A 27,883-nucleotide genomic window follows, 5' to 3' on the forward strand; every position below is an offset into this window, starting at 1 on the left:
TAAGAGAATAGATAACAATTTATTGACAAGCAAAACAGCAACAGGCAAAAAATAACCATAAGTAATCACTAGATAGACAATTGCTAAATTTCACAAATCTCATGGCAACAAAGAGACACCCAAAATGGTGGAAAAACTTGCAGGGTGACCCAGCCTCAGGGATTGGCTTGCTTTGCTAACTTCTCTCCAAAACAGTTTTTGATAGTGTGTGGAAAATCATGGTGACAAAGACCTGTGTCCACAGAGGAATCCTGCAAAAAAGAAACTTTATTTGAATAAAGGGAGAGTCTAGTGACCCATACCTCTGTGGGGTCTCTTGAGCTTTTGGAGGATCCAGTCTCCTTTTATCCTAAACTCCCACTGCATATTGCCCTTCTTTTTCCCCATTGGCTGAGATAATAAGAATGTACAAACTTCCCAAACCACCTACTACATATCTTCCTTCCAATATGTACCCCCACTCCCATTCTTCTAGAATATTATTGGGTCTTTCAGGTTATCTAGTTATATGATCTGATCTCTCCTAGACTCCCTCTAGGAAAACCTGAAAATTTTTAAATTTTCCCACATGAATATGGAACTAGGCTCTATGGGTTATGAACAGGGAAGGCTCTGAATAGCTTACTGAGGTAAGAGATTGCTGGATCGTCTCAAAGACTTCAATAGTCTTGGCTTGTTGCTGGATTGTGGTTTCCAGCCTTGCCATTTGCATTTGGAGCCTGAAAAAAAGTACAGGCCTTAGCACAAAGTCCACAAGAGAACAAATCCCAAAGGAACAGCTTGAAAGAACACATCTAAAACAATAGCATCTTAGAAAATCGTGTATTAGTATCTCACTGGGATGCAAGAAGACAGCTTTCACAGAATCACACAAAGTGAGGCCTTGCTCCACTGTCTTACCGTTGAATGCGTTCTTCCAGCTGGGGGATAGCTGCAGCTGACGAATCAAAAGATTCAACCAGGATGCCTTGCATGTTCCTCAAAATTGTTATTACCTTCCCCTTTTGGGCATTCTTCCCTGAGTCAGCATAATATTCCTTCTTGTTAAGAGGTTCTTTCAGGTCCTTGAGCTGTCAAACCACAAGAACAATCCCCAGTAGAAAGCTTTTATATATTAAAAAATAGTAGAGTGCTTTGTCTCTGATGTTAACTTTCAAAACCTGTGCTACTTCTTCATTTTTTATAGAAAACCATCTCCTACACTGATTCCCAGGAGTGTTTCCTAAAAACTGGCACAACACTTCTCCTCTCCTCTCTCAAGGACTCTGAACAGACTTTGTAGTCTGTTCTGGTGTTACAGTTTAGGAATTCTATTCCCCAAATTTTTGCTCCCACTGAGACTCTCCAAATCACACTGCTGCTCCTTTGCTCCCTCCTTCTTTTCCCCTTCACCCCTGTGACAGGAAGGAGAGGAGAAGTGGGGACACAAAAGATAAAGACCATGAGTTCAGTTAAGAACAATTTACTGCAGACAGCAATGAGATAAGAAAACAGCAACAGCAACAATATTCATAAGAAGAGTGTTCAAGAGATCCATATGAAAATGCTCAGCATCAGTGTTACCCAACCTCTCCACACTTATTCAACCACAAGGGAATAGACTCCCTTTCCTTTCCCCTTCCCCATTCACTGCATTCCCTCCCCCCTCTCCCCACCCCACTCTGCTTCCTCCATCCTCTGTCCTTGACAATGACCTGAGGTGGTACAGAATAACCTCAGGACCCTAGCCATGCCCCCTCCTGGCTACTGTGATTAGAAACTACTCCTCTTACTAAAGTGACTTTACAACACCATTGCAATGGTGATGGCAGGAAGAAATACTACAAAACATCAGCACAACCCTCCAACAGGCCTATTCTTTCTCTGTCAACACACAGTCCACTTTATGAAACCACAGAGGAGAAGCAAATACTGTGTGCTTCATGAAGCTTGGGAAGCAGCTTTTTGAAAGGAATACACGTCCTTCTCCCATTAAGGACATAGTGACATCACAACTAGTGGTTTCTTTAATTGTAGTCGCCAGACTTATATAAAATAAGTTGAGTCAGTTATTTGTCACTCAACTTACTCCTGTTGCAAAGTTGTACAGTGTACTAAGACCACCTCAGTGCAGCCCTCCACTGTTACTTCAATTGATGTCAACAGGCAAACATCAAAGGCAGCAGTGCTGTTCCTTCCCCTGCACCACCCCACTACACAAAATCTTAAGGAACAGTCAGTTCCCTGCTCTGTTTACTACAAAGAAGGCTTGGGACCCTGCCAAGAAACTGGCATTTTCCACACCCCAATTTTACACCTTTCCAGTTTCTCCAACAGCAGTTTCTGTTCCTTCCTGCTGTTGATCTTCACAGTTCAAAGTGGAGCTCCTTCCAGGGAGTCCTTTTTGAGAATTTTACCAAGCTTCTGCCTGGCTAATGGCTAGGAAAATGGTGTTTCATAGGTGTGCATAAATCAGTGTGAACATGACAACAAAAATGCTTTTACTGATGAAATTACATCATTAGATTGGTCTACATATTGGCTGACCAGCAGGTTGAGGGAGGTGATTGTCTTTTTCTACTCTGCTCTTGTGAGACCCTACCTAAAGTATTGTGTCACCTTCTGAGACCCCCAGCACAAGGCAGACATGGACCTGTGAAAGGAGGCCAGATGAGGTCCACAAAGACATTCATAGGCCTGGAACACCTCTCCCATGGAAAAAGGTTGGGGGATCTGGGATATTTCAGTTTGGGAAAAAGCAGGCTCTGAGCAGATCTTATTGCACCCTTTTGACATAAAAAAAATGAGAGATATATTTACCAAGGATTGTAGTATCAGGTCAAGGGGCAATGGTTTAAAATTAAAAGACAGTAGATTTAGATTAGATATAAGGAGGAAAATTTTCCAAGTATTGTGATGGAACACTGAACCAGGTTGTCCAGAGGAGTTGTGCTCATCCCTGGATGTGTTAAAAATGAAGCTGAATGGGACTTCAAGCAGCCTCTTTTTGCAGCCCTTCTGCTTCAAATGCATATGAAATTAGGTCTAAATTACAACTCAGGTCCAGATTAATTACTTCCTCTCAGCACTATTTCAAAATATTCTCACTAGCAAGAACACATGTGCTTACACTGATAGGTTCTATTTAGGGATATTACATCTGTCTCTAAGAGTCACTTGTTTGTCCTGCTCAGAATCTGTTTGAGTTGAAGATTCAACCTTTAGCTGAAGATCTTCTCCCTGTAATGCAGGGAGCTAAGCAAGCAAGAAAAAAGATAAAAAGCTGGGAAATGAATCCTCGGCAGCATCAACACTGCCTTCAAGTAGAGAGCATGAAGAAACATGACTTCTGCCAAGGGTAGTGTAAGAGCTCAGGAAGAGAGCTGAGTACCTTATTCTCAGACGTGGAGATATAATGTTTCTTCTGTTCTGCTCCTTCAGCTGATAAGAGAAAGAAAAAAAAGTAAGAGAGTTGCTGCTGTGAGTGCTTCTTTCACTTTGCTTTTCCAAAACTGATCCGCTCCAGAGAGGCCTACAAAGGTAACCATGTAGACCCTCTGAAATTACCTTTGCCATGCTCCACTGCAGCAGAGCTCACACCCACTCTGTTTCGGTCTGCAGCTGGAAGCTGCACGTCTGCCAACACTTTCCTTCGACCTTCAGAATCAGTCTGCATATATTAAAAGACACATATGAGAACTGCCACAGGCTGCTTCCACACCCTCTTCCACCCTTAAAGCTTCTGCTTCAGGCAAGAGGCCTAACAAGAGAGGGATCGGGTAAAGGAAAGAACAACAAGGGCAAACACATCAGCATATTCAGCATCTCTCTTGAGTAGATCTTTCAAAACAAGACAAAGTCCTCCTGCCCAAGCTTGAGAGAACCTAGGCGTAAGAAACAGAAATTGTGGGTCATCCACAACCATTTGACATTGACTGGATCCACAGAAGAGATCTGTGAGGTGGGAGAAAAAGATTCTCACTATGCCAGCCTTCTAGGACTTCAGAGAACTGTAACTAGAAGGAAGTTTTACTTATTTGCCTTAAAAATCCCACATGGAGTTCAGCTGTAAGGAGGCCCAGATCATTAACTGGACCTCAGTTTGTCCCAGTCCCGTCTGAACAGCTTGTCTGGAGCAGCAGCATGTCCAGGTCCACGTTATGAACGTACGGCAGAAGCAGCAGCAAAGGAAAAGTGAGCCCAGAAGCCGGTGAGTCAGAGGGACCCCCACTTTCTTCCTCAGAGAAGATACCTCAGAATCCCAGGGAAGATCATTGTATTCCTGTTTTTCTTCCCTCCCTCCTGGCTGCAATATGCTGTCTTCCTTTTTTGCTTTTTTCCATGTTTGTTTCAAGACCCCTAAGAATAGATAATCACACAATAGTTATGAGTGTTTATTTTACTCTGCTTTTCTGCATCTGATTCACTCTGGAGAGGCTTACAAAAGTAACCATTTAGTCCCTCTGGAATTACCTTTGCTGTGTAACACTGCAGCAGAGCACACATCCGACCTGTTGCTCTTTGCAGCAGCAAGCTGGACAGCAGCCAACACTTTCCCTTCACCTTCAGAATCAGTCTGCGTAATTTAAAAGACACACGTGAGGACTGGCACAGGCTGCTTCTCCACCCACATCCACACTCAAAGGCTGTGCTTCAGCCAAGAGGCTTAATAAGAGGGATCAGGTGATAGAGAGAACAAAAAGGGCAAACACAGCAAGCATATCCAGCATTTCTATTGAGCAGAGTTTTTAAAATGAAACCAAGTACACCTGCCCATGCCACAGAGAATGTAGGCAAAAGAAATAAATCTATAGACTGTAGGTCATATGGGAATCCAGTTGATGTTAACTGCATGTACAGAAGATAGATGTTTGATGGAAAAATGAATCCTCACAATGCCAGCCTTGCACAGTTTTCACAGGATTGTAACAAACATGGAACTTTACTACATTATCCTTACTGCAAATCTAGATTGGACATCAGCCACAAGGATGCCCAGGACATTAGCTTGACCTCAGTTTGTTCTAGTCCCATCTGAACAGCGTGTCTGCAGCAGCAGAATGTCATCAAAGTCTAAGGTATGAGTGTGTGACAAAAGCAGCAGCAAAGGAAAATGAGCCCAGAAGCCAGTTATTTAGAGGGACCTCACTGTCTCACTCAGAAAAGGTACCTCAGAATCCCAAGAAGAATTATCATCCTCTCCTGATTTTTCTGCTGGTTGCAAGACTCCTAAGAAAAGATAAGAGACTTGTCAAAGCTCTTCCAAATCTGATTCACTTCACTGAAGCTTACAAAGGTAACCATGTAGTCCTTTTGAAATTACCTTTGCTGCGCTCTGCTGCAAGAGAGCGCACACCCACTCCTTTGTGGTCTGCAGCAGGACGCCGCCCACTGGCAAACACGTCTTCTACAATTGCAGAAAAAGGCTGTGTGATTTAAAAAAAAACACATAAGAAGTAGCACAGGTGACTTGTGCACCCAGTTCTATGCTCAAATCTTCTGATTCAGCCAACACGTCTAAGGAGATGGATGAGGTGATGAAAAGAACAAAAAGGGCAAACAAAGCCAGTGTTGAGCCATCACTGTTGTTGAGCAGGATTTTTAAAAAGAGACAAAGTCTACCTGCCCAAGCTAGAAAGAACCTAGGCAGAAGAAATAAATCCTAAACTGTGGGTCATACACAACCATTTAACATTGACAATTCACAAAAGAGATTTGCGAGGAGGGAAAAAGCAGCTCTCACAATGCCAGTCTTTTAGGACTTCAGAGGACTGTAAGCAGAAGGAACAATTACTTCTTTATCCTAGAAATCCAGCTTGGGGATCAGCCACAAGGAGGCCCCAGACTTTAGTGGACCTCACTTTGTCCCAGTCCCAACTGAAAAGACTATCTGAAGCAGCAGCTGGTTAAAGTCCAAGTAAGGAGGGCGTGGCAGAAGCAGCATCAAAGTAGAATGAGTTCAGAAGCACATGAGCCAGAGGAACACCACTGCCTCCCTCAGAGAAGGTACCTCAGAATCCCAGGAGGAATCACAGTCTTCCTTTTCTGCTTCTACTGGTGCTGCTGCTGGCAAGACACCTAAGAAAGATAAGTAGCATGTCATTTCTGTGGATGCTTATTTTACTCTGCTTTTCTCCTGTTTCACTGCAGAGAGGCTTACAAAGGTAACCATTTAGTCCCTCTGAAATTACCTTTGCTGTGTTCCACTGCAGCAGAGCGCGCATCCAACCTGGTGCTCTTTGCAGCAAGACGCCACGCTCTGGCCCGCACTTTCCCTCGACCTTTTGGATCAGTCTGTGTAATTTAAAAGACACACATAAGAACTGGCACAGGCAAAATCCACACCCACTTCCCTGCTCAAATCCTTCGCTTCAGCCAGCAGGCCTAAGGAGAGGGATAAGGTGATGGAAAGAACAGAAAGGGCATGCACAGCCAGTGCATTTAGATCACTGCTGAGCATTGTTTTCAAAACAGGACCAAGTCCACCTGCTCAGTCTGGAGAGAACCTAGGCAGAAGGAATTAATCTCCAGACTGTAGATCATATAGAAACCAGCTGATACTGCATGCATCTAGGGAAGCGAGATGTGTAATGGAAAAACAGCAATCCTCACAGTGCAAGCCTTTCAGTTTTCAGAGGAGTGTAACCAACAGTGAGCTTCACTGCTCTGTGCTATACTAGAAATCCCACTTGAAGGCCAGCTGCAAGGAGACCCAGGACATAAGCTGGACCCCCACTTTGTCCCAGTCCCAGCTGAACAGCTTGTCTGAAGCAGCAGCATGTCAAGTTACGAGTGTGTGACAAAAGCAGCAAACAAACCCAGAATCCAGGGAGTCAGAGGAACCCCATTGCCTCCCTCAGAGAAGGTACCTCAGGATTGCAGAGGGAGTATTTGTCTTCCTTTTTCTCTGCTCCTTCTGCTTTGTACTCTCCTAACAAAAGTTAAGAAATGCATAATTTCTGTGAGTGCTTATTTCACTCTGCTTTTCTCCACTTGCTTCATTCCATGGAGGCTTCTGAAGTTAACCATCTAGTCCCTCTGAAATTACCTCTGTAGGGCTGCACTCTATTAGAGCACCTAGACACTTTATTTTGGTCTGCAGCTGGACCATTGCTTTTCTTTTCTGCTGCTTCTACTTTTGGGACATCACCTGAGAAATAAGATAAGAAGCACATTGTTGCCTTGAGTGTTTATTTTCCAGATCTTTGACCCATCCCCCCGACCAGCTTTCCATTGATTTGGTATCATTCTGCTACAGGCCACGGTAATTTTTCTCATGACCTCTTTGATAGACAAGTGTCTTACATGACTCTGCCAAGGCAGCTGTTTCCAAGGGAATGACAGGAGTTGTCTCATAGCAGGAACTCTCAATTTGCTCATTAGCAATGCTAAATATAGAAAGGAAGAAGATGCATTAGGTAAAATCCCCCGAGACTTCCATGCACTCTCTGCAGGAAGAGTAAAAGCCATGCATGCTCCATTCTACCCATATTCATAGACTAGAGGGTCACACACACACACAGAACTAAACTGCTAAAGGGTCACACACACAAAGAACGTACTGCAGTCCCAGAGTAATGGAGACTGAAATCCTCATTACAGGCATGCCGACAATACAGGTGCCTAGTCTTATCTGTGGAGTAACTCATCCCTGCTACAGTCTGCCTACAGTCTCATCTGATAAATCCCTTCTCCATTTCAAAAGCCAATGAATTTAACAAGCTTCCTAGCAGACTGACATCACCAAAGCCTCTACCTCAGCTAGATGTTATGCTAATGGTGCAGCTACTTTCCACAGCAAGATGGTTTGAAGTCTCCTCAGTCCAGGTCCTCACTTTGAAGGCCTTCAGAAATTCCCATGGTTAGCCTGAGGACCTCAGAATTTAGAAAGCTCTCAAGTGGGTTATCAACAGGCCAACAAATATTGTGCTTGCATTCCAAGACCTGTGTTGTCTTCTAACAAGCCTGAGTTGACTGGGGCTTGGGTTTGTTCAATAAGCAGGAAAAAAAAGCCAAAACAATAAAATAAGAAAACAAATTAAACATGTTCTCCAGGTCGAGGTTGCTGTACAGAATAGTGCATTATCATGACATTTATATTGTTCCAGAAGCCTGGAGGGAAGGAATGAGTGCCACATATTGTAAGAACAATCTTCAAACATGCTTTATCCCTAAAAGGGTTTTTACACCACAGTTTACACAAGCTCCCTTCTTTCCTGCTTCCCATTGATAAAGACTGCCAGAAGGGCAGGGGAAGAAAAAAATGAAGTCAAGATCCAGTGGCATGAGTTAATGGGGAATTGTTTAGAGCTAGGAAAGGCATAAGGAATAATGCAGGCCATTCACCCATCCCTTGGCTACCATCACTGTGAAAGAGGGCTTTTTTTCCTCAACCTAGTAAAGCACACAGGGGATATCAGTTAGATCCCCTCTGAAACAAAAGGCAAGTAGTTGCTGCCAATGTGGTGTAACTTGGAAGCACACAGGTGAATTCTCAGACAACTCAGGGGAAGGGACAAAGTTTTCCTCAACTTCTAAATCTACTCTTGACATGGAAAGAGGTGACATCACTGAGCTCAGCTTCTACAAAGCTCTCAGCGCCTCATTAAACCCTACTGCTGTTACCAAAAAGGGAGGTACATCAGCCCAGACATTAGGAGAATGTGGTTGTTTTAACAATGGTGTAAAACACTCACAGATCATCTTGAACCATTTTGGTGAAAGATTGACATGGGTAGAGTTCTTTGTCTGGCTCAAGAAAAACAGCACCATGTTGAAGAAGGAGTTGTATTACTTTCTTATTCCCAGAAGAAGTAGCAACTGTAAGAGGGGTCCTAGGGCATCCAAGAGATAAGAGTAAATATGTCAGCTTTTGCAAACACTGCCAATTCTTTAACAAAACAAAGCCAATACTTTAATTCCTCTTTTCTCCTTAAACAATTCATTTCCCCTCTCCTACAGGCAGAGTGGAGGGACAGCCAAATGCCTACAGATGTTAGAAAATTCAGGTATGTGGGACCTCGGGAGGTCTCCTTGACAGCCACCTGCCCAGAGCAGATGCAGGGCCTGTGCACCTGCATGTACACACACATGTGGGCGTGTGTCATGGCAGAGAGCTTTCTTGCAGTCCTCAGTGTGGAAATCACCCCCTGAAGAAAGTGGCAACTGAGCCCGGGACTGCTTTCACAAGCCACACAGGAAATACTTCTGGGTGATTCCTGGTCCTTTTTCAAAGTTCATTCTTATGTCTCCCATCAATCCAAATCAAACAGGGCTAAGGAGCCCCATGTGCACTTTTCACAAACCCTTTACCTATAAACTTTGTCCTGAGCATTCACATTAGCTCCTTTTTGAAGAAGGAGCTTGACCATTTCTTCACGGTTTTCAACGGTTGCAAGAGTAAGCGGAGTGTATCCCCACTAAAAGGAGAAAACATCTCTCTTAGAATAACAGAGAGAAGATGAGCAAGTCGACCTGGGAAGAGCAGCTTTACCCAAAGTCCAAGCTTACTTTATTCTTAGCATCAATATCTGCACCATGCTCAAGTAACAGCTTCACTAGAGATTTGCTAGAAGCCATGACAGCAAAGTGAAGGGCGGTGTTACCGTTTACAGCCCTGTGGTCCTGGTTGGCACCATGTTCCAGCAGAATAGCTGCACAGTCCCTGTGCTGGTGCTCTACTGCCTGGAAACAAGAAACAAAGTAGAAATAACTTCCAGCATCTGTGTTTCTCACTGTCAGAACTCCCACACCTTCCCAACACTGGAAAGTATGAGCATCATCAAAGATTAGAGAATGTATACCCCTTCTGCATACCTTTATTAGTGGTGATTTATCCAGTCTGTCACAAGGGTTTAGCTTGCACTTCTTTTCTACCAGAAACTGAACAACATCTGCATGGCCATTTATACAAGCAAGATGCAGAGGAGTCCTAGAAATTAAACATATACTGTTGTCCTGGTTTAAGTCTGGATGGCAAAGAAGCACCATGCAGCCACTCGTTCACATCCTCTCCCTCTCCACCACAGTGGAACAGGGAGAAGAATCAAAATTAAGACTTAAAATAACAATTAAATTATATCAGATTGATAAATAGAAAAAATTTAAATAAAATAAATATTATAATAATAATAGCAAATAAAAAATCCCAAGAAAAAACTGTGATGTACAATACAGTTGCTCACAACCCACTGACTGATGCCAAATCCCATTTCAGAATGTTGACCTGGCTAAGCTCCCTCCAGCTTTCTGTGTACTTTCTCACTGGCAGAGCATGAGACACTGAAAATGCCCTTGACTTAGGGTAAACACTGCTTAGCAATGGAGGCTGTTTAAATCTACAGACAGTGCAGAACCAGTGTGAGCCCCTGAGAACCCCCCCTCCCCCCCATCAGTCCTACATCAGTTTTGTCCCAGAGACTGATGGGATGGGACTTCTGACAGCATTAGGAAGGCTGTTCTGGCTTTCTGTGAATCCATGCCCTGCTAAACCACGCCGCTCAGTCTGGCACCTGGAAAGGAAGCTGATGAGCCCCACAGAATCATCAAATCTTAATATGGTTTGGGATGGAAGGGATCTTAAAGACCATCTAATTCCAACCCCTGCCATGGGCAGGGACACTTTCCACTGGACCAAGTTGCTCAGAGCCCCATCCAGCCTGACTTGGATAAACAGGGATGGGACAAAAAGATGATCAAGTACAGGGCCCAGGCTCCAGAGCAGGGCAGGGCAAGCCAGAGCAGAGTGGAGCTTTCACTGTCTCCTATTACAGCTCAGGCAGGGCTCCTGTAAGGTTGGTGCTCTGGGGCTGACCCTGCTGCCAGGCACAATTCTGGCCTTGGCTGGCTCTTCCAGACAGGGTGGGTGTGTTCTCTGCAATATTGGGTTTGTTACCTGGTGTGCAGCAAGTCAATAATTACACACTTGTGAGAGACATGGATTATGTGTTTCAGAGTTACACGTGCCTGGGTGCTCAATGAGTTGACATAAACATATAAATATATTATATAAATATAAATATATAAATAAAGCACACCCCACTAGTCTTTCCATGCTATTATTAATACATAGAAGTTCAGAATTAACAGCTTCCCTAGTACTGCCTCTCTACCATGACTGGTTAATAGTTTCCACACAAGTTACATAACCACAGCTAACTTCTATGCATGCTTAGGGGAGGGGTCTTCACTTGGTCTTTTTAACCTGTAGGTGTGGTTTTCAGTACTATAATGAAGAAAATACATCTATGGTATACACGGACCTTGAGTCTTTTGCCAAACTGGCAATGTATAGACATAGAAATGCATCAACATCTTGATTTACAACAGCCTTTACAGATGTCCTTCACTAAGAGATGCTTCTGCTGTCTGTTCTACTGAGACAATATCTTGATTTACTACATCTTTAATGCTTGTTAGTTCCAGGATGTCCTTGGCTAAGGGATGCTAGCTGCTGTTCCACTGATTGTCTCCTTTCTTGCTGCTTAGGTTTGAAAGCAGCAAATACATACATAAAAAAACCCTACCCCGACTCAGATAATTTTGACAATTCTGAACAGGCGGAGGGCCTGCTGTTTGTCCTTACTGCTTGTCCCGGTTGTAGCCATTGATGCGGTGTTTGTTCAGCCACCAGTGCTGCCGCAGCCGGGCCAGGTCCGCGCTGGCGGCCGCGCTGTGCAGGTCCGCCAGCACCATGGCTGGGCTCGGGCTGGGCTGGGCCCAGCACACACAGCCCCGGGCGAGGAGGGGATCGGCAGATCCGAGAGGCGAGGTCCGAGCAGAGCCAGCCCTGGGGGCTGGCCGGCGCCCGGCGGGGCACGGCGACCGTGGAACGCGCCCCGGTGTCACACACGGACACCTGGGGACACGCCCGGCTCCGGCGGGGAGCGCGGCACCTGGGACAACCGGAGGATCAAAATCACAGCCTGAGAATTCCTCCTTTCGAGACATTCTGAAGAAGCGTGAGCTAGGATAATGAAGAATGTTATCCCAGATGAAAAACAAAACAAAACAAAACAAAACAAACAAACAAACAAACAGAACGGACATACTGCTGGTTCCCAGGAGACAGTGTTTTCCCCTCGGCAGACAGCGTTCTGGAAATAGTCTGTCCAAGCTTCCTCTCAGCCAAGGCTTTTCAATAGGAAGCAGGCTAGAAGCCTCCCGTGGTTTACCATATCCTAATCCCAGTGATCAATAGTTAATTGCATTTCTATCCTCTTCAATCCACTGATCGTTTTATGTTAAAACATTGGCTAATTAATGACTTCCTTTGAACACCGGAGTTAGACTCATTAAGTTCATTTTAAAGAAATCAATAACAGAGACAAAATTCCTGGTGGTTTGGGCAGCCTTTAAAAAGGGGTAATTTAGAAAATGAGTTTTCAACTACTCCATTCTAGCAGTTGGCAAGAACTCAAAAAATAAGCTGAGTCAACTGAGGCCATGAACACTTTTATAGAAACTGTAAAGTCAGATTTTCAAGAAATTCAGCACCCCAAATTCCCAGCCTTTTAAAAAATCTGGCATTAAAATACCTCATTTCAGAGGCAAAAACTCTGAGCCCTCTATCATGAGCAGGAGCGGGGCTGTTCACTACATATGCACAGACAAAGAGAAAACAAATTATTTCCTGAAGAAAAAGACATTTATATTTATATTCTTTTTTTTTCACCTAAGAGATCATTGTAAAGATTATAATAATATAAATGAAAGATTAAAGTCTTGATTACTTTAATACCTAACTGCTAAATCCTGTTAATAGGGAAAATATATCTGCTTTTTCTCATCCATTCATGTTTGATTTTCAAATTATATGGTAAAAATTCACTACAGCCAAATGCAAGGGTTCCCACTGAGGGAGGGGAATGAGTTAGGCCACTGGTAGTTAATAAAAGAATTTCCTAGTAACTTACCATCAAGGAACAATTTACATTCACAAGTAATCAGGAGCCAGATTTTGACTACATAGATAAAAGTCAGAGCACTTAGCTGTTAACAAAAGAAGGCATAGACTTTGGATGCTAGCTTCTCAAAAGCTTGAAGAAAAAAGACTTCTTGAAAAGCTTGAAGAGACAATACCAACTGAGTCTTTTACTTGCATGGATTCATCCTTCACCTGTTACACTAGTAGAAGTTGTTCTAATGGATGTGATAGAATCACACTTAGGGATTGTATCAGCAAGCAGTATAGAGAAATACACCCCACTGCAATGGTTGTTATTCTGTGTCCCCTAGAGATACCCTGCCAGAGCCAAAATGTCATCTAAATACAATCTTGTTTCACTGAATGCCATAAACAGTGCTGCAATAATTATCCAGCCTAGAGGCAATCCCATTCATTCAATCTTGCATTTCATTCACACAGCCGAACATAAAGCGCAGTTTTGCAAATGCTGTGTTTGATGCTATCCCAGCACACTGTCCATGCAGCATTCAGAATTAAGTAGGCTAATTGAAATAGCAAGAAAAAACTCCAATTAATGCCTCCTCATGATTTTTGTGGGTCACATGGTGGTTCTCTGCTGCACGTAATTGGTTTCATGCAGGAAAATAGACACCTGAAGTGGCATAGGCCATTCCACCTGACTGTTACCATGACTTGAAAGAATTTAGATGTGCAAGTAACAGGATACTGCTATCAAACTTCCAGCATAGTCACTGGGTATTGTGTAAGAACATAGGAATTTTCATATTAACACATGGCAAAAAAAAAAAAACCTGCTCTCACAAACCTGCTGTATGTAAAGTTCCCTGATTCTAACAGTGCATCCCATCACCAGTATTGTTTGCCACTATTCACTGGTGTAGCTCAAAGAAAGCAACAGGGTTTGCTCCCAGTCATCACCTGAATCTCTTAGTGATTGTTAGATTTCATTCTGCTTAATGAACAGATTAGTTCTGTGCACTGGAATTACTCTACTCTTGATTAGAGAATGTATTTATTATTCTCAGAGCATCAGAAGTAATCAATTCTATGATTTTTTTTTTTTTTTTGCTCTTTTATCCCTCAAAATCCTTTTTCACCTCGTTCCAGAAATGCATTTTCTTCTGAAATTTGCACCCTAAGTTCTACTGGGACCATCCACAGAGTACCAAGCTTCTAAAGACAGCACAAAATCAGCCTTGATATTTTTCTTAATTGTAGACAAAAGTAAGATGATAGTTTAGTATTTTTCATCACTTGCATACCAATAGAGTATTGATTCTTGTGTATTAGCCCCTAGTTTTTTTATCCACCCTCTTGATTCACATTTCTTCTCAGGCTTTTGAATTATCTGATCATAATAACTGTGCAGGCTGGGATCCCTCTATTCCAGGCCTCCCTGAGATGCACAACCATTGAGAGATGCTTGCTGTCAGGACATAGCCTGTTACATACTCCTTTATACAACTCCTTAGCTGCTAACTACATCTTGTCTCCTCCAACAAATTCTGTTTATGAAGGAACTTCCATCATGTGCTTACCTCCATGGTTTGAGGCTTAAAGAACATTAGTACCCTAATGTTGCTGGTGGGATAAATAGTGCAGTTGCCTTTCAGCCAGAATCAGTCCCAAGAAGAAAAGCTCACAGAAGCTTGGCAGAGAGGGAGATTGCAAACCTCCTCAGGGCCAGGTCACAGTCTCACAGCACTTTCCTTCCACCAGTGTACAAGAAAAGACATTTTGGAGAGGAAGTGCCGCTACCCCAAGACACTTTCCTGATTTGGGTCCCTTTCTTCCTATAGACAACCTTGTGCTTTTTTTAAAGCCATCTTTAATAAAATACTCAAGTAAAGTTAGGACACAAGTTATTTAGGTAAAGCTGGCAGTACTGAGCTGTTGCAGGATGCCAGAGGAATGGCTGTCTGGCTGCCAGCATCCAGGGGGGGAAGTGGTGGGAGAACAGGGTCAGTCATGAGTGGGTGGCGTGGTGCCCCCTGTCCCGTGTGTGTGTGCACAGCCAGCCCTGGAGCCCACACCACCAGGACAGCCCAGCTCTGCTGGTAGTGCAGGAACAAGATTCCAGTGCTGGAATTAGTATAGGCTTCCCTGAGAGATGACCACAGGCATAATGAAATAATAAAACTCAGCATAATTTTACAGTTGAACTTGACAATTTTCTCCCCAAACTAGACTATTCTATGAGAATCATTCTACAATAAAGATATATTTATGAGGGCTTATCACATAAACCCTGCTCAATACTCGCAGGCCCTTTTTAAGCTGTGCTCCCTTTCATCTGCATTTTGTCTTTCCTCTTCTTTGGGTTGGTGGTTGAGATGAAGTGACTCACCACTGGACATCTTGAAACACATTCAACAGACAGAAAGAAAGATAATTTAATTTGAAATTACAGGAACAATAGGTTTACCTGTCTAATCTAATTTATTAGTGTTCCCCTGCCAACTAGTTCGGATAATATTCCAACCACATGAACACCTTCATGTGCTTGATCTTCTACAGACATTTAAGAAGATTGTCCTTTCTATGGATTTTGTCGTATGTGACAAGCATAGTGAATTCCCTTTCTTCCTTTTTTTTTTCAGTTGGTCGTTAAGAGACAGAGCACATGGTTAATTTGGGAGATCTAAGGAACAAAGATAAAGACTGGTTTAAGTCCTCTTTCTCAGAAAGATTCCTTTCTTCTCTGGAATTATGTCTGATACAAAGATTTCTTACAAAGGAAATTCACAACAGACCCACAGGGGGATACTAAAAGGGTGGGCAGGATGTGTCTTCAAACATCCCTAATTCTACAACTGAAGGCTGCACAAGGGAAATGGACTGCAGAAAATGGACAGATTATTACCATGCAAACCTGTAATACAGTATTGCCGTTGTCACTAAGAAAGCAAAAGCTTTGGACTGAGCTCTTTAAGCCTCAGAGGAAGGGCTTGCTCTAGATAAGCTTTCCTTGACCTCTGCAACCTGCACAAGGTAGACAAGCTGGAGCCAGCCAAACCTGGCTTTAGGGGTAACAGAGAGAACAAAGAGTGAGTACTTCTAATATATATAAAATGCATCATATATTGTATATTCAGATATAACGTGGAGCTGCAGAGCAATTTAAAAAGAGTAAAGTGTAAAAACATGTTAGCAAATACATAAATGTGGCCCCATGTGTGTCTTGAAATGGAGGAGAGGAAAATACCACCATGAACATCCTGCTCTTCCAGACACTGGTAGTGGGCTAAAGCTCCCCCTTCACCACCAACCACTAAAGAAAAACCACCAAACCTAGGACCCAGAGGAGCAGGGAAAGAGTGAGGCAGAAGGGGTCTAAAAACAAAACAGGGTGAGAACAATAATTGTAATTGTATAGTTATCATTATTATATTATTATTGAAGTTTTTCTGCATTGAATCATTTTTCTTTCTTATGTAATTATTTAGTCTGAACTATTATTTCCTTCTTGGATTAGACTGTTAATATTTCAATCACACCAGCAATAAATTCTTATTTTAGACATATTTATTCTGAAATTTCCTCTGTCCTACACACTCCCTATCCCTCCTTTATCCTTTGCTCCTCCCATTGCACCATCCAGAGTGGTGGCCACACTGAAAATGAGCCAATGTGAAAGACAAGCTTTTTCCAGTGGTTTGTTCTGGGAGGGTTGATCAACTTTGCAAACACCATGAGAGTGAAGGGAAGATTACTACCTGCTTTAAAAAAGCTGGAGCTCTACACAGTTTTACTATCTGAGCGTCATTATAATTTCAAAACTATCTCATTCCAACAGAATGTAAAATGCAATAATAACTACCTGTGAAATTTCTATGGCTATATTCTGACAGCAGTACAGCAGCAGCAGTTTTCCCCTACTTTTATTTATTCCTTCTTATTATATATGTGCATTTTCCTGATTATTTTAACTACAAAACTAGCCACATTCCAGGAAACAAGAATTTTAAAGCCGATTATATCTGGAGCAGGACAGTGATTGAAATGAAAATTGTATTTTCAATGTAGACTTTCTTAAAAATTACCATTCTTTGAGTTTCCATACCTCAATGCTTAGAGCAGGATGGAGAGTAAATACCACATATACAGAAACCTAGACTTAATTCTTGGATATTTTCCCCTTATCTAAAGCATATTTCTGCAGTGTATCATACAAGTTAATTCTAGCCCAAATTTCAGATATTCAGGACTTTTTTTCTTGATGTATGTCCCCAGAAAGGAAAGCTGAAGGGTGTAGGAAATCTACCAAGATAAACTAATATATGAGATTACTTGAAATAGATTAGTCATTTAATAAGAATATTTAAGAGACATCTGAAATACCTGTGCAGGGTAATTTTTAAAAACATCTACCTCACAATAAGTAAAGAATTAAAGGTATGCAGGCAACAGCTGCGCTCTCCTCTGGGAAGAGATAATATTTTTGTTCTTTGCTTATTCAGCAATTAAAGAGGTCTTAATCAATTAAAGTCTTCTTATAACCCCAGTCACCAGAGAACAAAGCAAATATTTCACAGTCCTTTACGCTCTAAATCAGTCTTATCCTGAGCTTGTGGTTTATTCTGGACTAAAAAAGGCTGCAGCCTTACACATGGTGCCAGCGATTATCCCAAAGCATACGGTCATGCTGAAGCTTCACATCTCTGTAGTGTTCCAGTTCCAATTGAGGCTACAGAAACCTGGACCCAATGCAGATGAATGCTACACACAAGACAAGATATTTATGTCCAAATTTCCTACAGCTTAAGGCATTAAGTAATATTTAGAAAATTTTTGTCCTCAGTCTGCGATTACATTTTCTGGAAAAAATACAGTCCAAAACCCGCAACCCCAATTTTGGCTGCCCTTTCCTTTTTAATGACTTCTATATTGGCAAAGTGTAGGAATTGGGCATTTAAAGCATCTTTTAAGGGTAGGTGTTGGATTTTCAGAACCAGATCAAGTAATCATTTGTCAAAGTCATATGTTTTTATAAATATGTTTTGTTTCTGGCTCTCAGTGTTAGTTGTATTTTCTATGGCTCATCAGCACTTTATTGTTCTGAGCAACCCAAGTACTGCTCAAGACAGATGGAGTGCTGGGTTAGTGCAAATTCTTCATCTGACCCCAGTTCAATCTCATAGGAAAATAATCCATAGCCCTAGAGAAAAAGAAAACCCAAACTGTTCATATCATCACACAATTACTCATATTTGCACCCTGAAATCTGCTCCTCATATGCATGCTTTAAAAATAGCATCCTGCCACATCCTGGGAATACCTGAGCCCATCAAGGCAATTTATCTCCCCTCATCACTATGTCTGCTGATTTTTTTCACCATGGGTCTGCCAAAGGTGAGTTATTCTGATAACTTTTCCAGAGCATCCACCCTGGGAGCAAATAAGGATGCAGGCACATGGCAGGCAAGGGATTAAACACATCTTGTGGTCAGGAGCAGCTGTACAGAGAACAAAGCACACCCTAAAACTGGCAGGACTGTGGAACATATCCAAGATCACCTGAAGAGCCCTGAGCATGAAGGTTTTCTGTAACAAAGGAGATATGGTTTGGCATATCACTCCTTTACACAAAACTCCTAGACTTAATCTGGGATTTGCCTCTTTTGTTTTAGGAGCAAGTCTATTCTTATACAAGACCTGCTTCTGACAGTGTGGTGAAGGCCATAATAGAGAAATCTCTACAAAATCACCTTCTCTAAACAAGAAGTGTAATAATTCCTTTAAACTGTTAAGTCAGGAACTGAATAAGTGTTTGTCATCTAATTTCAGCTCTCCCACACATACTTCCAGCAAAGTCAGTGAAAATTAAGGCATCTAAAAGCTATTTTGGTTTGACTTCAGTCTTCTAACCTCTCAAGAACTCATTAGGAGTGTGTTATTTCATTTATTTTTTCTCTCTTACCCAGAAAACCCCACTAGGCAGCCAAAGGCAAGAATTGGCAGAGATAGGCAAAATAAACTCTTGCTATAATAAATAATTTGCTGTTTGCTGAGTTCTAAGTTAGTTACTAATCTTCAGGCTTTCTATTGGCAAGACATCACCTAAACTTGTGTTTTCGTCAATTTAAGCATCCAGTAAAAGTTTGGGCAGAGTTGACACTCCGGAACTTGTAGATCTCCTCTTTGTGACTTACTTTGAGCTTACTACTACCAAAACTACACTAACTCAACACTGCTTTATAATTCTTGACCCATACCTAGTTGTCCTGTCAATGACATTGTGAAAGACAATGACATTGTGAAAGTATTGGTGAATCAATTCACAACAACCTTCCTTTGCAAACTATGAAGTCAGGAAAAATTGTGTACAAATTGCTACAAGAAATTTCCCTCAAATGGATTTTGTCATATCCAAAGGATGTTTTTACTACTCATGGCATGAAATGATGTGATGACTCCTTTACACAGGAGTAAAAATGTTTAAAATACTTCCAAAATATTTTCTATTAATTAACCCAAGGACAAGGCCATCCACTTCTCCCAAGAGGTTGTGCATGATTTGATACTGTAAAATCTCTCAGCTCTCCTAATCAAGAACATGTCACTGTTTTAGCTTCTGACAGCTCAAAGCTTACATGGGTATTACTGAAAATTCACCTCAGACCTGCTGCCTGCAGCCTCCTGAATCCAGAAACTAAGGCTCTGCTCTCTTTCAGCCGTGCACACATGAGATCAAACTCCAGTGTTATCTCCATTGCTTTGTCCCCCCATCCTCAAAAATGTCTCCAGGATAATTCATTTTTCTTGTGACATACATGTGGGAAACTACTATTATCTCAGTTTCATCTCCACTTATCTTATTTTTGCTTCTTTGTGCTGAATGAACCATTGATCCATGAAACCCTCTGGCTGCTCAGCAGTGCTGCAGTCCTCACTCCCTCCCTCCTCTCCTTGGGCTTTAAACATTTGGCACTGCAGTAATCTTATTGCCAACTCACCTGAAGAACATAAATCACCCCTCTTTCTCCCAAATCACTGTTAAAAAACAAAGGGGGGGGGGTGGTAGAATTACAATAAATAAATGCTGGGCCTTTTTTTTTTAGATTTGCTTGTTTGGTTTTTTTTTTCATTTCACTTTTTTTCTCTGTTCCTGAAATGAACTTCTTACAAGCTGTCATCTAGAAGGACTGTCCATTTTTTACTATGCAATATACTTTGCCCATTTAGTTTTTGTCAGAAAACAAAGGCAGATGTTGATTATTTCTTTTCAGAAAAGGATGAGATTTTTAAAAATGCCTGAATATAAAGAATAATTTGGGTATCACTGACAGATGACCACAGCAAGAACAGTGAGTATTCAAAAGTGATTGTGAGACCAGGATAGGTCCCCATGCTTTCAGTGCTGAAAGCCAAGTGTCTGTCCCCTGCAATGTGTACAGTCAGCATCTGCTACAGAGATAAGTAAAACACAGAAACATCTCAACAGTTTAGGGAAATTCTGTCATGTCCACATGTGGTTTATAAAAACAAGACAAAGTTACCCTCTCTTTTTTTGTTGGGTCTTTTATTTGTGTGTCTGTGTGTGAGTGTTGGGTTGGGTTTTTTGGGTGTTTTTTGTTTTTTTTTTTTTTTTTTTTGTTTTTTTTTTTTTGTTGTTTTTTTTTGTCACTGAATGCATTTGGAAGTGTTGACTTTATTTTGAGGTGAATCATCAAAATAAAAAAGTATGAAATCACAATATTGTCACGTATGTATTTGCTTGTTTCATTGATAGAATGATTGTTAGGAGTCTTTCCAATTTTAATATCACTGTTCTTTCAGCTATTGCAATGCATAAGCAATTCATCTGTCTTCATTGCCTTGCCTAACCATATTCTCTGGACTACTGTCAAAATATCCCCAGTGTCCTTGGAAAACCTCATAGACAGACAATAATTAACACACTATCTGTGAGTCTCCAGGGATCCATATCCAGAAGTAAACAAAACAGATCCCTGGTAACAGAGATCCCTAGAGGAAATGTGCTACAGAGAAATGCACTCCATTGTCTGTGATTCAAAAGTCAATGCTTCAGAAAACAATACTACTGGTTTTAGCCATTAGAAGGACATTTTAGCTAAAATCATTTTTAAAAGAAATTTATTTTTATTTCCTTTTGAAAAAATTATATTTAAAATTCAGTTTTTCTACTACAAACTTAAGGCGAAACATCTCATGGTGAATCTCTTGACTGTGTCAGAGGCCACGGATAACAAGTGGTCAATTCTGATTGTATCCTGTGAAAGGCAGCAAGACATGTTCTAATAAATCCTTTACAATGAAAGTTTTCTGAGCACAAATGACTGTAACGCACCTTCTTCCCCATTTCTGTACTTCTCAGAAGTCAAATGATTTCCAGAAGAAGGAGAGAAGAAAAAAAGTAAAATTTGGGATAAGACTGTGACATCTTTAACTTCAAAATATCCTCTCACTGAGACTGAGTTTAGAAAATAAACTTCCCCCCCACAAGCTGCACTATCCATGGCAATTTTATGCTTTAAAAAACACAGCATCAAAATACTAACTGTAATGCTTTTGGCTGTCTGCTCCTTCCCTCATTCATACATAATTTAGCTTCCTTTTAGGAGGTGAAAACATCAGCTAATCTGAGGAAGGAGACAACTGGTTTGAAGCAATTGTTCCATGTAATACTCTTTTTTTTTTGTATTCTCTCTTGTGCCATCATGGTACATCAATAATTTATACAGCATTTAATTACACAGTAAAGCACAAGTGGGCATATTTTCTGTAACTATTCCAAACACATCAACAAAGCCTTTTTCCCCTTAAGGCCTTGAAGAATGTATAGTAATGGACTTATAAAACTTTCCCTAGAGTACCTTATTGCTTTTGCTTTATGTTATTTTAATTTATTTTGGGAAAGCTTTTTTTTGTTGTTGTTGTTTTGGTTTGGTTTTTTTTTCAAAGGGGAATTTTCAGGCCAAACCTAGATAATACCCTTACTGCTTTAACTTCATCCTTTCACATGGTGAGTGCATTAATAAATAATACAGTGCTGATCTGCACTGAATCATTTTTCTAAGAATCTTGCTCTGGCTTCACAGGAAACAGAACATGGGCTTCTCAGGGAAGAAGAATCAGATGGCATTGGGCTGGTTTCTTGCTGATTTTGGTGAGACACCTGTAGACGGTCCATTCTTGGTATTCCCTTTGTTCTCAGCAGGACACTTGGAATGATGACACTGCCACACTCATGCTCTGAATCACTCAAAATCTCAGGTTTTCCTTCCTGCAGTGGGCTCCAACATTAGATAAGGGTCAGGGCAATGCCATTTCTATTTCTGCCACTGTTCTGAAGGCTCTTGGAGTGACATGTTAACCCTGTGTTTCACTGTATTTTGTAAAACAAGCATAAAAAAAGCTTGCACCAACTACACAGAAGAGTACCATGAGACTAATTATCAGTGTTTCTGAAGAATTGTTATGTCCTCAGGCCAAATGTGTTATTGGCAATGTTTCTGACCTTTATAAGTGCCAATCTAAGCAATAGGCACCAAATTCATTCTTTCCTTAAGGACACTGAAGGCAGCAGACCAAGTTCTGTTATATCTGATCCCACCACATTTTAACTCTTCAGGATTGCTGTTAAAATTAAGACCTCTTTTACACCTGAAAAATCTTTAACAAAAAAACAAAAAAAGCCTACCAGTCACAAAAGTTGAGCTCCATCTACCTAGCATACTGCTTGGCCCAGTTTCAAGTAAATATCATACCCTGCACCTGTGACACATTTTTTTGTCTAAAAGTGACACAATTAGAGATAATGGAGGAAAATATACTTTATATATATACATTTATATATCTATATAAAATCTATATTATGCAGAATGAAAGCTACCTGAAGCTGGAAGCAGAATGCCATAAATATGTGGAATAAGCACAGTGACAGAGACAGCAAAATCATCACTGAAAAGAGAGGTGTGTGCATCAGGGTTTTGCAGTGCTTGTCAGGGAGGGAAGAGGGAGTTTGGCCCAATATTGATACAAGTTTGGCCCAATATTGAGAGTACAAAACCATAAGCCCAGCCTTATCTGTCAAGAGAAATTGGTGTAGAAGAATTCTCTGTTTTCCAGGTGCTTAGCAACATAATGTTATGGAATTTTCATGCAGATTTTCCACAGCTGAGATTTCCAGAAAATAAAAAATCTGAACATGTTTGGAAACAATGAGTTATTTGCTAAGTCCTAAGTGTGATGGACTGGTTAGTAAATGGAATCCCTGTTCTGCTCACATATGGGTGTGTGCCAATCTTCTTGCTACTTCTGTCTTCTTTCCAGTATTCCTTAATTAGAAAAATAATTTACACAATAGCACATTTTGGGTCGACAAAAACCAAAAAATCCCCAAAGCATCCAGTTCTGCAGAGGGAGCTCCACTGATTTTGGACTAATGTTTAAGATTTTTTGAATTTTCTGAAAGAAATTTCCCTTATTATCTCTGTATACAGGACACATACCAAGCAGATGACATTTACAGCACTTGTCAACATTTTAAGACTCTTATTCAGGAAAAGTAAATTAGAAACTGCATTTTGTTTTACTGAAATATGCAGTAGGAAACCTTTCCAAATTACCTTTGGAAGATGCAGGTCCCTGTAAACACAGAGCTTTCTTTGGGACCACTGTGTTCTAGGATGATTACTTGGCTTGTTCATCTTGTTCCTGTATTTGGCCAAACAATTAGCTTGGCAACGTGCCATAGCTAAACTTTTCCTTGGGAAACTACTGTTGCCTAATTGAATGTGCAATGAAAATATATGAAATTTTAAACTTTAACAAGAAAGAGGGTTAATGATTTTCTATGTTGCATTTTTAAAAAGTATCTCCTTGGCCTTGGTGTACAATGATATACACTAATTGACTAAGTTGCTAAGTGAGCAAGATTTGAAAAAAAAAATACAAATATAAACCTTGATGATTGCAGTGCAGGGGAGAATTTAGAGAGGAGAAGCATACATTAGGTTCATCATCCTCACATGAAAAGACATCACAGGACATATACAATTTCAGCAATGTTATTAATAATAATTGAGTAAATGTGTCTTGAGAAAATGAAACTAAAACTTAAATTGATTTGCTTATCCATTTTTTCACTTTCATGGCAACACTTATGGCTGCCCAGTAACTAGTGGAATCAAAGGGTTAATGCCCAGTTTTCAGGGATGTCCTCTTCACTGCAGATATGGAGATGACATTTAGATCTTAAAACATCCCTTGGGAATCCTCAGTATAGAACTATTAAATCTCATGCAGTTCACTTTTCTGACCACTGAATCATCTTCCCTATCTCCTCTTTACACACATGCCAGGAATTTGTCACCATGCTAAGCAGACAGGTATGTTTTGTAATATACATCCTTTGTCTCCTCTGTGAAAATACAGTATTTGAACCCAACTTCCTAGAAATAAATGGTCAGTGAATTAGCCACTAATTTTGTCTCTTCTGTAATGATATACACATTTTCTGCATGCAGTATGGGAAGTCATGAATATAGTTAGCATAGTTCAAAACAACATCAATAAATAATCATGTCTAAGGTGACAGATTAAGTATAGATATCTGCACTGCCCATAAGAGAAAATGGTAGCCAAGTGACATACATTGCACCCTTCCGTGTGGTTGAGGATTTTTGTTTGTTTGTTTGCCCTGAAATCACATTTAAAATATTTTTCCTATTTAATAAGCATTCTACTATAGTTCAGGTTTACATGGCAAATTGATTTGATGAGGTGTAAATAAATCATTATGTATATCATCATGTATAATTATGTGCATGCTATGTAAGGCAACAAGAATTTACTGGAGACTCTTGGACTTTCATGAGCTTGAGTGTCTCTTGATAACTTCTGCAGTGGTAGCTGAATTGGAGCCTTGCTGCAAAAAAAAAAAAAAAAAAGAAAAGGGGATAGAGCAAAAAGGGAAGCAGCAAAGTGGAGAAAATGCACAGCAAAAGCAAGATGCTGGTGAAAGAACAGGGAAGTCAGCATTATGTGCACTGGCACCAAGCGGCGCAGCAGCGTGTCTCACCCACTGAAACCAGAGGGCTTCAGCACCTCGGGATGTCACCCCAAGCTGCAGTGGCAGCTACAGCCCTGGATCTTCCATGGGCAAAACCCACAGTGTCAGGTATCCTACAAAAAGGACCTTCAGGCTCAAAGAGTGGGTAAAAAAATCACAAAATCACTTCTTGCAGCTGCCACAGTACAGAACAATGTCTCATGTCCATTATTTTTTGTCCATTTTTGTTTGTCCTCTATAAGTGAGCTGGGTCCCTGCCCCAAGGACAGCCTGAGGATGCTCAAGACGATGCAGATTTTCCAGGACACCACCTCAGCTAATCACAGTGAAAAAAACAAAGGTGCAGCCCAGACTTCCATGAAGACAGCAGTAGAATTACCCATCTGGCAATTGCTCCAGTTATTTACTTCAAAAGAGGAAAATCTCTGAGAATGCACAAGTCAGATCTGAGAAGTTTCTTGAAAGGGTGAAGATAATATCATTACTAATGAGATATAAAACCAATACAGTTAAATGTATAGCTGCTGCTTTTAAAAAAAAAAAATTATTTCCTTTTTATTATTTCCTTGTTTTCAATTTTAGATACAGATAAATTATTTTTATTATGCATTAATTTATTTGAAATTTAATAATAAATTATCAGAGGAATATTTATTGGACTTTACATAAGGTTATCATAACACCGTAAGATTTCCTATCCAATGACGACTAAAAATACTGTGATTATCACTTTGCTATAGTATAGTACCATTTAATTTGAAAGCTGGAATTACCTAGGAGAAATGACTGCAACTTGAAGACATCAATAAACTCCCAGAACCAAAATATAAGATACTAGAGGCCAATGAAATAATGATGTTCAAACTTTTCCTATTACTGACTGGGACAATGATGATGATGAGGGCTGTGCTGGCCATTGCACAATGCCTTTATCAGGAAGAAAGTTGTCCACAAGGACAGCTAAAATTTTATGGACCATGAGTTTAAATTAGCACACTCAATTCACTCAATCCCACTGATCTACATAATTTAAGAATCCCAGTTCAGGTTTAGCTGATGTCTTCAGATGAAATCATTATAAATTTTGGCAGCAGTGGCAATCTGAGGCAGAATAAAAAAAGGTAAAATTCAAAGGTGCAGAGAGGTTGTTTTGGAGCATGTGCAATCCCTAATCTGGGATGGGAGGGTGTGCAACATTTTGTTTTAAGGTAATGGGAGGCTGGACAAGGCTAGCAAAGTCTTGACTGCAAGCATTGGATGATAAGAATATTCCCCATACCAGAAAAAATGTTTTAAAAGTTTATTAAAAACTACCAAGAAACTGCTTTGTCTGGACTGTGCTCAGCACATTTCTAAAATGTTAGATGTTTTTGGGGAAAGAAGGTTCTTTCTTGTTTTCCTGCTTTTCCTTTGAGGAAAGTTCTTCTTCTTTCTAATCTTCATGGCAAGGATGTCCTTTATTTGTTTTTTATTCAGTTTTCTTCTTTGTCATATTCTTCTCTCAGCAAAATATGACATTTTGAAATTTTCTGGGCTGGAGAAGTAAAACTGCTTTTTGCCAGTGATGCTTTATCCAAAGAAATTTATCAGCTTTTTGACAAACAACAAAATTATTGAGCACTATCCAGGACAAACTATATTCCCCAACAGAGGTAAACCAAAGCTGTAAGATTAAATAATTTGGTATCTTGCTTTTGTTGAGGATGTCACCTGTATGCTTTCTGTGGCTTCCTGATGAATGCACAGAAACACAGACAAGGAGGCAGAAAACAACTTTAAAGTTCATGTTGTGATAATATGAATGGGAGTGGTTCACCAGAACAGTGCTCTCATTGTGAGGGATTTTGCACTCTAAGGCACAGGATGACTTCCAAGAAGGATTTTCTTTCCTATCTTGGATACATTATACCTGGGATATTTGTTATGTATTGTGTGAGATATAGGGAAAAATCGAGAATGCAAACTTTCCCATTGGAGATAGTAGAAATTTTGACTGGAGCTTAGACTCTGGCCAGAGGATTTAAAGGTTGATATTTATCTAGGGGTCAGAAAATCTGGATTCAACTCCTCAGTGGACTATTGATTTCTGGACAGATGTTAGTATGTCACTTAACAGTTAATTTTTAAGGCAGTTGGTTCCCAGTAGGTTTAAATAGCCCTGCCACTTCCTTCAGGTCCCAAAGAGAGAATTTATAATCTTGGAAAATGCAGCCATTAATCTCTGCCCTCCATTGCTGTAAATTTCTCAACTCTTCTGATTCCCACACTTTAAGTAGCCCATCTCTTCAAATTATAGTTTAGGGTTTTTTGGGGTTTTTTTTGTATTGGACCTTATTAGGATGCAAGAACAGTATTAAACATTTTTCCAGCACTTGACTCTATCAGGCCCAGGCTTTGTGCTATTAGGCCTAAAAGCAATAAAAATGGAAAATAATGACATTGTTTGCATTGAATTTTATTGAGGTCAGCGAACACAGCAGGTGTCACATGCTTAAAGTGTAGAAGTGAGTGAGTGTAAATACTAAAAAATGAAGATGTAATACCCAAAATAGAGTCCTGCAGCAAAATCAGAGGTGAAAACAAAGACAATCCAAAGAACTTTCCCAGCCACTAATCAAACAGACATACACATATCTGTGTCTGTGTGGGTGTACTGGGTTTGCATGGCAGCTTTTGGTAGCAGAGGATCTACAGAGGTGGTTTCTGTGAGAATCTGCCAGAAGCTTCCCCCATGTCCAACAGAGCCAATGCCAGCTGGCTCCAAGAGTGACTTGCCACTGAGCAGGCTGAGCAATGCTGGTGATAAAATGCCAAAGAAAAATTAATAAATGCTGAACAGCAGCCAGAGGAGAGGAGTGAGAATATGGGACAGGAACAGTCCCACAGACACAAAGGGCAGGGCAGAGGATGGGCAGGAAGTGCTCCAGGTGCTGGAGCTG

The 27,883-nt window shown here is 40.7% G+C and overlaps 1 protein-coding gene across 2 annotated transcripts; it reads right to left on the reverse strand.

Moving 5' to 3' along the window:
* LOC144248883 (uncharacterized) lies at positions 1 to 27,883 on the reverse strand. 2 transcript variants are annotated; one of them, XM_085574926.1, is made up of 19 exons: positions 11,564 to 27,883; positions 9,796 to 9,910; positions 9,490 to 9,663; positions 9,292 to 9,398; positions 8,676 to 8,813; positions 7,285 to 7,367; positions 7,028 to 7,129; positions 6,849 to 6,910; positions 6,171 to 6,273; positions 5,990 to 6,057; positions 5,303 to 5,405; positions 5,150 to 5,208; positions 4,453 to 4,555; positions 4,232 to 4,338; positions 3,547 to 3,649; positions 3,371 to 3,420; positions 901 to 1,070; positions 626 to 719; positions 1 to 251 (listed from the first exon to the last, which is right to left on the reverse strand). In XM_085574926.1, exons 1-19 carry the CDS (start codon positions 12,025 to 12,027, stop codon positions 156 to 158), a joined length of 2,301 nt encoding a protein of 766 aa, XP_085431052.1. In that variant the 5' UTR covers positions 12,028 to 27,883; the 3' UTR covers positions 1 to 155. The 2 variants fall into 2 exon arrangements, with proteins under 2 accessions (XP_085431052.1, XP_085431047.1); XM_085574921.1 differs by having other exon boundaries at positions 9,490 to 9,910.

This window comes from Lonchura striata, chromosome 1, assembly GCF_050655825.1.
Source record: "Lonchura striata isolate lonStrDom1 chromosome 1, ASM5065582v1, whole genome shotgun sequence".
Taxonomy (NCBI): domain Eukaryota; kingdom Metazoa; phylum Chordata; class Aves; order Passeriformes; family Estrildidae; genus Lonchura; species Lonchura striata.

Excerpts from the sequence above, each read along its gene's own strand:
- LOC144248883 (XM_085574921.1), bottom strand. The coding sequence starts at position 12,027 with ATGTCCGTTCTGTTTGTTTGTTTGTTTGTTTTGTTTTGTTTTGTTTTG. Across the intron at positions 9,399-9,489 it reads ATATTGATGCTAAGAATAAA|TGGGGATACACTCCGCTTAC; the intron begins GTAAGCTTGGAC and ends TTCTCCTTTTAG. Across the intron at positions 8,814-9,291 it reads GCTCAGGACAAAGTTTATAG|GACCCCTCTTACAGTTGCTA; the intron begins GTAAAGGGTTTG and ends TGGATGCCCTAG.